Source organism: Balaenoptera physalus, assembly GCF_965194825.1.
Source record: "Balaenoptera physalus genome assembly, chromosome: 6".
Taxonomy (NCBI): Eukaryota; Metazoa; Chordata; class Mammalia; order Artiodactyla; family Balaenopteridae; genus Balaenoptera; species Balaenoptera physalus.
Genome location: NC_138885.1, coordinates 103,382,292 through 103,395,462, shown reverse-complemented (window position 1 = coordinate 103,395,462; position 13,171 = coordinate 103,382,292). Strand labels below are relative to the sequence as shown.

At 35.5% G+C, this 13,171-nt stretch overlaps 1 protein-coding gene across 17 annotated transcripts in view; it reads left to right on the top strand.

Moving 5' to 3' along the window:
• Positions 1-13,171, top strand: part of IKZF2 (IKAROS family zinc finger 2) — a 219,730-nt gene that overhangs the window by 193,991 nt on the left and 12,568 nt on the right. For 15 of the 17 annotated variants that reach the window (XM_082467483.1, XM_082467481.1, XM_082467484.1 and 12 more), the window contains 2 exons: positions 2,378-2,515; positions 10,590-10,733. In XM_082467483.1, coding sequence (XP_082323609.1) covers positions 2,378-2,515; positions 10,590-10,733 — 282 coding nt within the window. The remainder of the gene's footprint in view (positions 1-2,377; positions 2,516-10,589; positions 10,734-13,171) is intronic. The other 2 variants (XM_082467482.1, XM_082467485.1) reach the window with 1 other exon arrangement.

The window sequence follows — 13,171 nt, the reverse complement described above, 5'->3', positions numbered from 1 at the left end:
GCTCTGTAGAATTTACAATTTGTAATGTATTGCTTGTATATTTCTTAAATGTCTGTCTTCCTCAACAGACTGTTGGTTGCATGAGGATAGGCACCATGAGAATTTGCTCTCCACTTTACATTCCAGCCTTGTCCCAGGCTTGTCCCAGCCTTGTTGGTACCTAGTAGGCTTTCAATAAAGATGCATTAAATGAGACATGTAGAAGGGTAAGGTGGAACACTTCCAGAACAAATTTCTTAGACATAGAATAGTTATGAGAGGTCACAGTCCAGCATGTCACGCAGTATGTGGATTGCTGGAATAGAATACAGATGAAGATTTGGGGAAATTGAGGTTATACTTTTAGAGCAATTTACTCAAATATCTGTTATACTCACAGAGAACAAGGATGGGATGAAGAGAGGAAAGAGTGACATTTTAAACCAACAGATGACAAAATGGGAGAGGCTGAAGTAAAGCAGATGGGATTGAATTCTAAAATGAGGGCAGTAAAAAGTATCCTGTCTTTTCTTCCTTATCTGGGGAGTTGGGAGTTTATAGTGGGTTGTGAGCCAAGGGGAGTGGACAAGAACTATATTTTAATTAAGTTAAAAAGGTGTCAATTGCTTAGAGAAATAAGGGGAAGAAGTATAGGAGGATATTATGTTCACAGTAAAACATAGGTATCACAGGACACAATGCAACAGGACTTAAGAAGGGGAAGACAGAGACGATGGAACTAGTTTATAGTGGGCTGTTAACTACAGTGTATATGCTTAACAAGTATTAATTGCTTTATAGACTTGTTGAGAGAACATTCATAAAAGGCTTTTTGTCATATGTAGCCCCATATTTGGAATGCAATTATATATAAATATATTTATACTATTTACATTAATATTTTTGACTAAAAAAAATATTTTCTTGTATTTTTTATGCTCTCACACAGTGCTATAAGAGTCCTCACAATATAAAAAGCTACCTGGTTTTTACTTCCCAGAAATTCTTGGTTCTGAAAAATAGAAGTTACTTTTCCTAGTATTTTTAGAAATGACTGATCCTGCCTTAGATAGCTTTTGTTTTTTAAGACAGTTTACAAAAACATTGCGATTATCAAATAACTGATTTGAATTTATATGCACCTCAAATACAATCTAAAGGTTTGTTTGTTTTTCTTTAATTAATGTAGTGAAATTTTTATGCAGGTGTGAATACCTTGTCTTGTTAAAGTATTTCAATTTCATTTATGACCATTATCCTAGCATGGGTTTGTAAGGGACCTGGAGTTGAGGATGCTATCTTTGACCATGAAAAAGAGTTGTCTATTTGTCCTCTTGGCAAAATAAAATGATTCCTAAGGGAGTCAAATGAGAGCAGCTGACCTGATTCACAATGTGCTTAACTGAGGGCTTTGGCAACAGACCACCTGATGCTTTATGGTTTTCTGTATCCATTCAACACTAAGAATCAAAGTGCTCTGTGATACCCTTGTGAATAGTCTTACATTAAAACACACCTCTTTCCCTAAATGCTTTTTTCCCTTCTTAATTTTTTAAAGTTTTTTTTTTTTTTAATGTGAGCATTGAAGTATTTTACCAGGTATAATGAGATGTGGCTATTAGAAAATAATTCATCTCCTGAATGTGAAATATGTAATTAAGTATCACTCTCGTTGTATAACTAAATATGTTAGGGCTTTGGTGGTTATTGTTAATAATCCTGACTCAAAGCACCTAGTAGGTTAATTCTTGGTAATATAAGAACAGTGCTGACTGATGTGGGAGAATAGGCTGATCTGCCGCAAAGTTTTGCATGTGTGAATAGTTATTACCAAGGTGGAAAGAAAAGAGAAACTTTCTGCTTTTATCTGTGCTTTTTCTCATCACCTGAATTCTTTCTAGTCTTCTTGGTACCCATGAATAATCTTTTCATTAGACAATGACATTTCAAGTTGTTGGATTTTAGTTTCCTTCAGTAAAATTCTCTATTCTTAGCCCCCTCCCAATAAATAAAAATAATTCTCATCATGTATCTAGGACACTCCTGATTTGTCTTTTGAATGAGTCAGAGCTGAGAGAACTGTGTAAGAGTAAATGTTAGTGTTAAGAGTCAGATAATTTGAAGATCAGTCATCAGCTTCTCATGATCTAGGATACAGTCAGAGCATGATTTTGATTCATTATTTCCCCTATCACCAAAGGTACGATCTGCCTTTTCTTGCTGTCTTTTAATCTTGGTAGAAGTCTATTATCTTTAATTGCCTCAACTGGAGTGTGGTGGAGGAAGAGATTTAAGTCTGAAAAGCATATAAATGCTTCCTCCAGACTATCAAAAGTTAGCTGGTAATTTTGCTTTGGATGAGACTTGACAGCACACTAACCTTGAGTTCTCTTCACAGTGGGTAAACCTCACAAGTGCAACTACTGTGGACGAAGCTACAAGCAGCGCAGTTCACTGGAGGAGCACAAGGAACGCTGCCACAACTATCTCCAGAATGTCAGCATGGAGGCTGCCGGGCAGGTCATGAGTCACCATGGTGGGTAGAAACGGCATTCACCATTTTCATTCTCCCCTGTTTTTGTCGTTTGTTATGGGTTAAATAGTTCTCTCTACCCTTCAGCATGAAGGTAACATTATAGTCTATTTTAGAGCAATTTCAGGTCACACTCACTTTGTATGGGATTATCTTAAGTACTTGAAATGAGTTGAGCTTTGGGACACTTTGCAAACAAGCTGTATTGAGTTTTTGTGATACACCCAAATTGTTTCTGATAGCGTGTGTTTGAATTGCCATCAATAATGGCGGCTGGCCTTGAATACACCAAAGTAAGGTACTCTTTACTCTTCTTTTACATTGGCTGCACCAAAGAGTTCGAGATGGTTTCACATAAGTCTATAGGTTTTTCTAAAAGGAGTAATTGGTTATTTGTGTATTTTCAGTTCTCTTAGGTAAGTGATCAGTGATATAATTGAAAATGTCTCCAATCTGTCTTGTGATTTATCTTGGAAATTACTGATTTTGCTTTCTACAAGTATGGGGAACAATCTAGACCAAAATTAGGCGCCACTTCCCTCCACAAAAATAAAAACCCAAACAAAACATCCTGATCTCCTACAATAGGGGGTAGGAAAGCAGTCCCTAAGGTTTATCAATTAATAATTATCTATAACTAAAAAGTTAATGTTAGTAAATCATCCTTTTTAAGGAGAGTTATGAATTTTAATTCTTTAGATTTGGGGCATCTCTTTGGTCCTACTAATTATATTTTTATACTGACTGATTTTATTATTCATACAAATATATACAGAAATGTTAACTTACTGATACATTTATATCTTTCATTTTAAAAAGATTTGCCCAGTATTAAATAGTACATTTGGGAAATCCTGTAGTCACTTTTAAAATATAAATATCGGTTTTGTATTTATAGGCAGCTCAAGGATTATCTGTGAGGTTTTTGTTTGTTTTATATAGTATGCACTGTGGAACTATGTTTATTGGACAGCTAGTGATTACTTGTTGTTGAATTGGGAATCTTTTATTTTGTTTTCCTGAATAATTGAAGCATTTCTTTGTATTGAGGATAGGTTATATAATCTAAAGAATCAGATTTAATTCTGTCATTGTTGTGAGTTGTGTCTATTTGTTTTTATATTATTATTATTATCAACCAACATTTTAAAAAACCTGTCCATGTTTTAAGTCTTTGTAAATTTGGTACCACAAGCTTGCATTGCTGGGGCTTATGACAGTAGTATAGGATCCAGAGCATCGAGGTTAAAACGGTGGACCTAGGAGTCCAACAACTCTGGTCCGGCTATGTGACGTCTGAGTTTGTCACTCATAGGCTTGGTGTGAATTAAAAGTGATTGGATGTACAAAAAAAAAAAACCCCAAGAAAGTTCTTTTTACTATTTCAGGGCATTAAATATTAAGAAATAATAAATATTGCATCCCCTATAAAGTTATATTACTTACCAGTGTTAACTTAGGCATTTGAGGTTTCATTTACTTACTGGGCACATTGTTTCTGTTCAAATTGCTGCTTTTAGAGGTGGCTTGAGGCAGGGTAGCTGATGGAGGCTTGGGGCATGCCAAAGTTTTCCAAAGACACCTTATGGCACTACTACTAGTTTTTCTGTATAATATTCTCTCATTGCAATTTTGGCATTTGACTGGATTATTAGTTTTATTAACTAATTTTTCCATTCACAGTTATTTATGAAACTGTGTTGCAAACACATGTGAATACGAAAAATAGAATCTCTCCTAAAAAACCTTATGTTGTTAGAGTGAGGTAAGGCATACATAAATATAGTCAACATGTAACTATCTGTTGAGAGATTAATCAGCTGTAGAATAAGTGGTGCCAAAATATTTAAACAGGTATATTTTGGGGTAAAAAGACTTCTAAACAACTACAGCCTCAGCATCAACCCCCATTCCCCAGATCGCTAAGCCCTTGACAGGCGAAGGCCTTTAAAGATGGCTCTGAAACTGGGAGAGTGAGGAAAGTGGGAAAGACACTCAGGTACTGGGTAGAGCAGGGGACAAAGCCAAGGTGGAGTGTGTGTGTGCATGGGAGGGGGCAGGTAGGTTTTGATATCATTTATAGACCCAAATATTTGTTCTTCAATAATGGATGGAGTTTTAACCACATAAGTTTATATTACTATTTCATGCTGTACTTTTTCTAGGTGTGGTGTAATAATAAATGGAGATTATCCTTAATCTCTGCTTCCTTTTGTTAACATGCTTAATAGAGAATTGACCCTATGAGGTAGGAGTTGATAAATGCCATAAGAGACACAATATGGATAAAATGCTACTACAGTTCATCATTAACCTTGTCTCGCATACATGGCTTGGCATGTGACTCGTTTTTGACAGAGCCACAGGGAAATTCATATTTACACCTTCCCTCTCTTAGTATCCTGTTACATAGTATCTGTTATTCTGTCTTTTCTTTCAGAGTAGGTAGGAGGGTTGCCATCATTGTGGTCACCCGTTAGCTCTTTGAAATTAATTACTATTCTTTTTTCATATCTGACATTGTTATATTTCCTAGCCTTTCTCTCCCAAAACATGTTCCCACATTGGCTCCTTCTAGTGAGGAAGCATCTGAAGTCAAAGAGACTTTCTTTCACTTCATTCAGGAAACATATATCGAGGGCTTGCTATGTGCCAAGCTCTATGGAATGTTCTGGGAATATAAAGATAAATGGATACAATTTTGTTCTTATATTTGTAGTCTGGTAGGAAATACATAAAAGATCAATAAAATGAAGCAAATGCTCTAATAAAGGCGTATATACACTTCTCCAGAAGCACAGATGCAGAAGTGACCTAACTGACTGGAAAAGTCAAGGAAAAGCTTCTTAAATGAAGTGTTTGATCCATACACGAGGATGAGAAAAATTGCCTAGATCTGATAGATTCACAGAAACTACACATTCCAGGGAGAGAAGTTTTCCATAGGCTAAGACTTGGAGGTATAAAAGAACATTAACAAGTTTCTAGATGTAGAACATAGTTGGAGTTAAAGGGGTGGTAGGAAATCAGACTAAAACAGTAGGTTGTGATGCAACGATAGAGCTTTACATGCTAATCCAGTGTTTGAATTTCACTGGGGTAATCAAATTCCTGTCTTCTAAACAACAGTGTCACCAATGTAGAATAAAGGATAGATGCCTGACTGGAGTGTGAGGAGAGACTAGGCCTGAGAATGCCAAGGAAAAGATGAAGAGAAGCAGCAGGAGAAAAGGATGAAACACTGAAGACATATTTACAAGTTAGAATCGAAAGTCCTCAAGTTTGATGGAAAAGGAGGAAATTGATGACTTGTAGTTTTGGAAATAAAGATAATGATGAATTGGGTTTTATGGCAGATTATCTTATTTGAAAGTTATTTTATGCTCATTTTTCAAGTCTTCTCAGCTTCAAGTAAAAGCTTTAAAAAGCAAAGTATGTAATTAGCTTTTCCTCCTTGCCTGAAGACAAAAATGAAAGTGTGACCCAGAGAGACAGCCAACTTTAAAGCAAGAATATATATTCTTGTGTTTATGTTTTGAATTATTTGGTAAAGGGAATTTCTTTATTGCAAGGATGGAGACATAATTGGGAACCTATAAACTTCCTAGTAAGCTTGTTCAACCTATTTCCAATGGGTGACAACATTTCCTTCATTAAGGTGTTTAGTGAACATCCACTGACTATTACATTTGTCTCACATCATAAAGGGTACTAAAGACACAGAGTCAAATAAAATGCAGTCCCTACCTAAGGTCACTTACCAGCTATTGGAAGAAATAGACCAGTAAGCCAACAGTTACAGCATTGAGTGATAAGCATCAGATGATAGGCACAGAGGACAGATATCTAAATCACAGTGGGTGTGCAAGAGGAATTTCTAGGGAAATTTTTGTTTGATTGGGGTTTTGAAAGGCAGAATAGCCAGCTAAATAAATGGAAAAGGGTGTTTCATGTGGAGAGAACAGCATGTGTGAAGAAATAGAAGTCTAAAAGAGCATGGTGGGTTAAGGACCTACAAGTACTTATGTATAACTAGAGCCCAGTTGGTAAAGGCAAGAGAAATTGGAAGGTGATAAGGTCTGAAAGAGAGGCAATGAACAGGGCATCAAAAACCTGTTGTGCTAGGCAAAGAATTTTGAACTTCACCCTAAAAAGTATTATTACATTTACATTTTATTGCTAGAAATGTGGGAGATAGATCAGAAGAGTCAAGATAGGGCCAAGTAGTCCACTGCAACAGTCTCCTGATTGGTTGAGTTGGGCTTCGTAGCCAGCAATATGCAGAACAGTTATTTAATTGAGAGCAACTATAGATGTAGAATCTAAGACACATAGTACCTCTATGCGTATATATAAGGAGAGGTGATAGGGAGGAGGGGCAGAAGACTGGGTGAAAGGGAAGAAATCTAGGATTTTCCCAACGTGTCTAGCATGGATGACCAGGTAGATAGTAGTGTCATTCACTGAGATGGAAATTAGGAAAAGAAGAGAAAGTTTGGGGAGGGAAATAGCGATTTCAGTTTTTGAACACATTATCTTCTAGGCACCTGTGAGAGACAGCCAAGTGAAACTATCTAGAAGGAAGTTGAATATATAGATCTCGAGCTCTTGAGAGAAGTCTCAGTAGGCAATAAAGATGTGGGAGCCATCACTATATAGGTAGTAGTCTAAAGTAAGAGATTTTATAAGGTTATATGGGTATAACCTTATATAGAGCATAGAGTGAGACATCTAGAAGACCAAGAACACATTAGGAAGGGGAAAAAAAGAGCAATGAAGCTGAGTAAGACCAGAGGATGGGAAAATGGAAAGAGTGATTTCAAGTATGGGCACTGCCCTGTGTTGTCAAGAATATAATTTAGATAAAAGTTCTTTTATGTTCTACAACATGGAGAAAATTTGTGACAAAATAGAAGACATCTGTTTTGTTTGCCTGTCATACATGTCATACATGCCCTCATCCTCCTATAGTTAACAAGACTTCTGTTTTCCTTTAGAGAGCTGTCCTCTCTAATCGGCTGAAGCCATGGCAGGACTGTCAGTCTAGGTGCCCTGCCCTCTTCTGGTGGGGGGTGGACATGTGACCTAATCTAGGTCCCTCAGACTGTGTCTTCTTGGAATTTGAAATTTGAGTGGATTGTTTTGCAAAATAGCTATGTTGGGAACACTTGTATGGTTCTATCTTTATGATTAATCAGTGTGGTGAGATAATGAAATAATGCAGGGATAAATATTTTTATCCTGGTTATAACTTCAAAAATAAGGAAGATATTTGGTTATGAAGTTTGTTCTAAGAAGTAAAGTTTGCATATTGGTATTTTCTTAGCCTAGTTGAATGTCTCACAATGCGATTAATGCATTATTGAGTTAACTAGACAACTTGTTTTGTGTTTCAAGCAATGTATATCTAGAAACACTTTGATGAGTTGCACCCAGATACATGAAAGCAAATAATTTAGATTAGTTATGTAATATATAAAATGTATCAGATCTTTTCTCAGTGGAGACCTTAAAAATATTTCAAACTTGTTTATACAAAGTCAACACTCAAATAGTGGCTAAGAGCCCAGGCTCTGGAGTCACACCACCTGGGTTCTACTCATATATTCCCTGTTAACTAGATATAAACACTGAGAAAATACTTCAGTAAAAAAAATTGAAAAAAAAATGCATTGTAAATCAACTATACTTCAATTTTAAAAAAAGCACGCTGAGAGAATTACATCTTTGGGTCTTTGTTTCCCCATCTATATAATAGAGATGGTAATTGTACCTATCTCAGTGGGTTGTTGAAAGCATTAAATAAATTATCAGATGGAAAGCCTTAAAACAGTACTTAGCACACAGGGTGAGTCTGTTGTTGTTATTATTACTGCTGATATGGTAGAAACAAGACTAATATTTGATATGTAAAGGACTGTTGGTTGTGAAGCAGAAGTTAGATCAGAGCTCTGCCAAAGTCATTGTTTTCAGTTCATATGAGCTTCATTGAACTTGGGACAAATCACCTGAATTGAGGTGGATGTGGTGTGGGACAGTTCCCACACCCAGGTTTCGTTTTGAGTGTTAAATGTGTGCAAATATGAAAATTCAAGGTGAGACTTAGAGCAAAACTGCCAAGTTTTAGACTATTCATTTCAAAACTAATTAGTATATTCAATTTGGGGGCAAACCCTGTTAACCAGTTTTGCTGTTTTTTAGCAAGATTGACAACAACAAACTTTTTTTTTCTTTCCTTCTTTCGTTTCGGATCTTGGTTCATGACATATTTTCATCTTTGGTCCATTCATGGCCAGTTTTTCAGTTATATAGTTATTTTTTAATAATGTAGTAAGTGCCTGTGAATTCAACACCTAAAACAAAAGTTAAAATTTTGACAATAATCTGTATCTAATTGCATGGCTCCCCTCCACATCACCACCACATCGCCATTCCATCCTCCTGGCCCCCCTTATTTGAATTCTGTGGTCATTCTTTCTTTGCTTTTCTTTTTAAGTTGTTTTTTTTCTTATTTTAGTCGTTGCTAAGAGAGGACATAATGTTGTGTGTAATATCTGGGGACATCTTTTTGCAGTTGTATATCATGAATTATATCCGTATAGAAAGTGACCTATGTGTTTCTTTGTTTCTAAGTCTCCTCTTGAAATTTTTTTCCAAATTAACATCCAATAATTACAGAATCCCTTGCCATTAAAACAGAGATTGAAGATTGAATTTTTCTGGCCCAACCACCTGGCTATACTAGGTTAACCCAAAACTTAGGTTGAATATCGATGTCTTTAAACATGCTTGAATTACAAAAACATTTTCTGATGCCATTTTTCATTTCTTCAAAATCAGCAACCTGTATTGGTTATTAAATAGGTCACCTGAATTGTGCATTGGATTTTCTTAACTTTCATCTCTTGCTTTCTCACTCTTAGTGTCTGCCCTTATAAAGGATAATACATTGTGTTTCACACAGTGGGGCTATCCCTTTACAAACGAAAGGAGCAGAATAAATCATTTTACAGTGCATGATGAACAAGTAAAGATATCCTAAGATATGAAACCTTTAGATTTCCAAACAGTGCTGACACAAGTACAACTGGAGAAAGCAACAGTCATCAAGAAATAATAAGTTATGGTCCTTCCTGTGAATATTGGTTTTAGTCAGCTGATCTGGTCTGTCTCTGATATTACTCTATCTTTACTTAAATGTCCTTTGACAGTATTTTTATTCAAAAACAACTTTTATAAGTTCTGTGTCTACACCATAAATGTCAATATGTAATGTCAATATCGATGAACTAATATATTAGCCCACAGCAACTTAGACAAATGGGATAAAGAGGGAGCAGCACTGGAGAGTTTATGTCAAATGAATTAGAGCAGTAGTTTAGTAAGCAAATACGCCAGTTTAGAAATGGATTCTTTTGTCCTGCTGAAGAGCTCTTTTTAAAATAAATTACAATCATAAAGCCGTCACCGTTTACTGTGCATGGACATGTTTAGAACGGGATCTCCTTCATGAAGACTGCTTTGTGCAGGTATGTAGCTACTGCCAATAGGGCTCACAGCTCACTCAGCTCATCAAATAGAAAATCTGTTACAGGAAAATACATGGGTGAAAAAAAACTGATTAAATATTATACTGCTCTTCTGTGTGTCTGTGTAAGGTTTCCTCCAAAACAAATCGACTTACTTAAATTGTTTTAGAAAAATAAACTCCAGAAGCCTTGAGAACAGTGCAGTCTTAAAGTAGTATTGATTTTAATCAATGTTAAAAACACTTTCAGAGGACTAAGATGAGACACAAGAAGAACATGTTGGCCACCAATAGTGGCAACAGTTTATGTCATTGATCTGAGAGAGACTCGGATAAAAACAAATCCTCTGTGTGTGTGCGTGTGTGAGTATACACACACTAGTGTTAAAAGTATACTTTAACACTAGAGGTTATTCTTTCTACTTAACTTTTATCCAAGCATACTAGCTTATGTTTGTATAACACATATTGAGATGGCAAGTCCAGCTTTGTATCTTTTTAAATGTTGAAGAAATTATCAGATTACATTTTTTGTATGGTTTTATATAGTACCTCCTATGGAAGATTGTAAGGAACAAGAGCCTATTATGGACAACAATATTTCTCTGGTGCCTTTTGAGAGACCTGCTGTCATAGAGAAGCTCACAGGGAATATGGGAAAACGTAAAAGCTCCACTCCACAAAAGTTTGTGGGTAAGCATTACAAAGGGTTTTATTTCTGTAAAAATTGATTTTAATGAGCAAAGGCATGTTCCCATGTGCTAGAAATATATATTGGTGTATTTCAGTTCATGAAGTAAATGCCCATCTCTTTACTCCATTATGCCACTCCGTGTGTACCGCATTTACACACACACACACACACACACACACACACTATACACCCTTAGGCATATGGACCTAAGAAGGAGAAATGAAGGAAAGAGTGACAGTAATCAATTGCTTTCTCAAAATGAAATATTACATAAAGTGAAATAACAAATAACAATACTTAAGGGAAATGATGTAGCCTACTAGCCAGTTTTGTAATCTTTTTAAATTTGCATTAGCGCCAGGTTTTTAAGCTGTCTTCTTTACACAATGTTAATGCTTTTAGTATTTAATCTAGAATGAAAAGAAATCTTTTTTTTAAATTCTGCATTAAAATACATAATGCAGCAGCCTACATTCAAGATGTTTCATATTTGGATCTATAGTTCATATTTTGATCTTTGTTTTCATGTAGCCTACAGTTTTGAACTGAAAAGATTAAATGTGATGTGTTAGACTTTCCTTTTTCATTTCCAAGCCCTCAGATATTCTTTGATACAGTATACAGAATGATGCCAACTCTAATTGTAAGTTGTAAAGTATCTCTGAGGATACAGAAGCATCTAGTTTTTTTTAAAAAAACTGAATGAATAACAGATTCAATATAAAGAATTATCACTATATATGTAATATATATTCTTATAGACTTACATAGAGTAAAAATTAGAAGAGATAAAAATAAACAGATTCTCACATTCTAGTGTCAAAACGCATTATAGAACATCCTTGTGAGGGCTGAGTAGTGACTGAGAGAAAATCTTTTCTTTGGTTATTTCAGGGAGGAAAGGGTGATACAATTCTCCTACTCCAATAAACACTTAGAGAAGATTTCTTTTCAATCTAAAATTAAAGAACTAACAAATCACCAAAATATCACTTTAAGACAAGCTGGAGAGATTAACTGACAAAGTTCATTGAAGGAATGCTGAAGGGTAGCCCCAAGGATCATAGTTTATTTATACTAGGTCAGTTTAAAACTAGCCCCTGAGAGTATACTCAGATCTGCCTTGGGCCCTAAGTTACTTTTATTTCTCTGTGTCTCTTTCTTCCTGTTTATAAATAACTTTTTAAAAATGTCATTCATCTATTTTTAAAATTAATTTGATGGATGTCCATTAAATATCTGTGTCTCAACTAGAGACTAGTATAGTTGGAAAAATATGAAATTTATTGCTATTCTATTTTCTGAATTTACTTAGTTCTGCTCTTTGTAATATTTTCATGTTTCCTTTGACTTAGAGATGCTACTCTCAATTTGATTTGATTACATTCCTTAGAAAAGGATAGATGTTTTAAAATTACATTTTGATTCTAAAATAAGGACATTAGATTTTTATTAGAATTTGATGGTATTTTTTCTTTATTTGGATTCTATCCTAGTGGTAATACACAGTTGACCTTTGAACAACATAGGGGTTAGGGGCAGTGACCCTCATACAGTAGAAAATTTGCATATAATTTACAGTTGGCCCTCCTTATACACAGTTCCTCCATATCCACTATTCTGCATCCATGGATTCAACCAACCATGGATCATGTAGTACTATAGTATTTACTGTTGAAAAAGTCCTCCTATAAGTGGACCCGCGCAGTTCAAACCCATGTTGTTCAAGGGTCAACTGTATAACAAACAATTGCATAGTAACTGTTTTTATGATGTCTTTTGAAGTGAGAAATTTCATCATTCCACACTTATTGTAAATTTCTTTTTATCATGTCCCTCAGTTAAATATTGTTCTTGATTTCATCAAGCCCTCCAGGCCAGGAAAGATCATTGAACTTTCTGTATATGTTTCCTCCTCTCTTTTCTTATTCAATTTAGATTGTATGACTCTGTTGTCTTGTTGTCCTTCTATCTTTCTCCTAGTAAAACTCCACTCTCCAATGGAGCCAGTTGAGCCTCTTTTCCACATCTACATAGCTGCTAGTAATTTTAGAGAAAATCCCACAGCCTTATGAATTAGCATCACTGTAAATAAATGAGTAACTGATCTCAAATACCGGTTGTCGTTGTCTCATCCCTACTATATAGCAGCCTTCCTTTAATTCATCCCTGCATAGCTTTCTCTCCTACTCGCCACTTTGGGCATTTCGACCTTTCTCTACTCTCCCAAAACATGGTATCTCACTCCTTGGTGATATTACATCTAGATTCATAGGAAATAAAATCAGTTGAAATGATTTCAGTATAATTTCACTAATCCTGTAGGATCACGTGCATTCACATGAATACTTTCTTCTTTCACTGATGAAAGAAGCATCCTTCTTTCTGATTAATTCCTCTTCTTGCGCTCTGGAATTCTCCTATCCCAGCCCCCAGA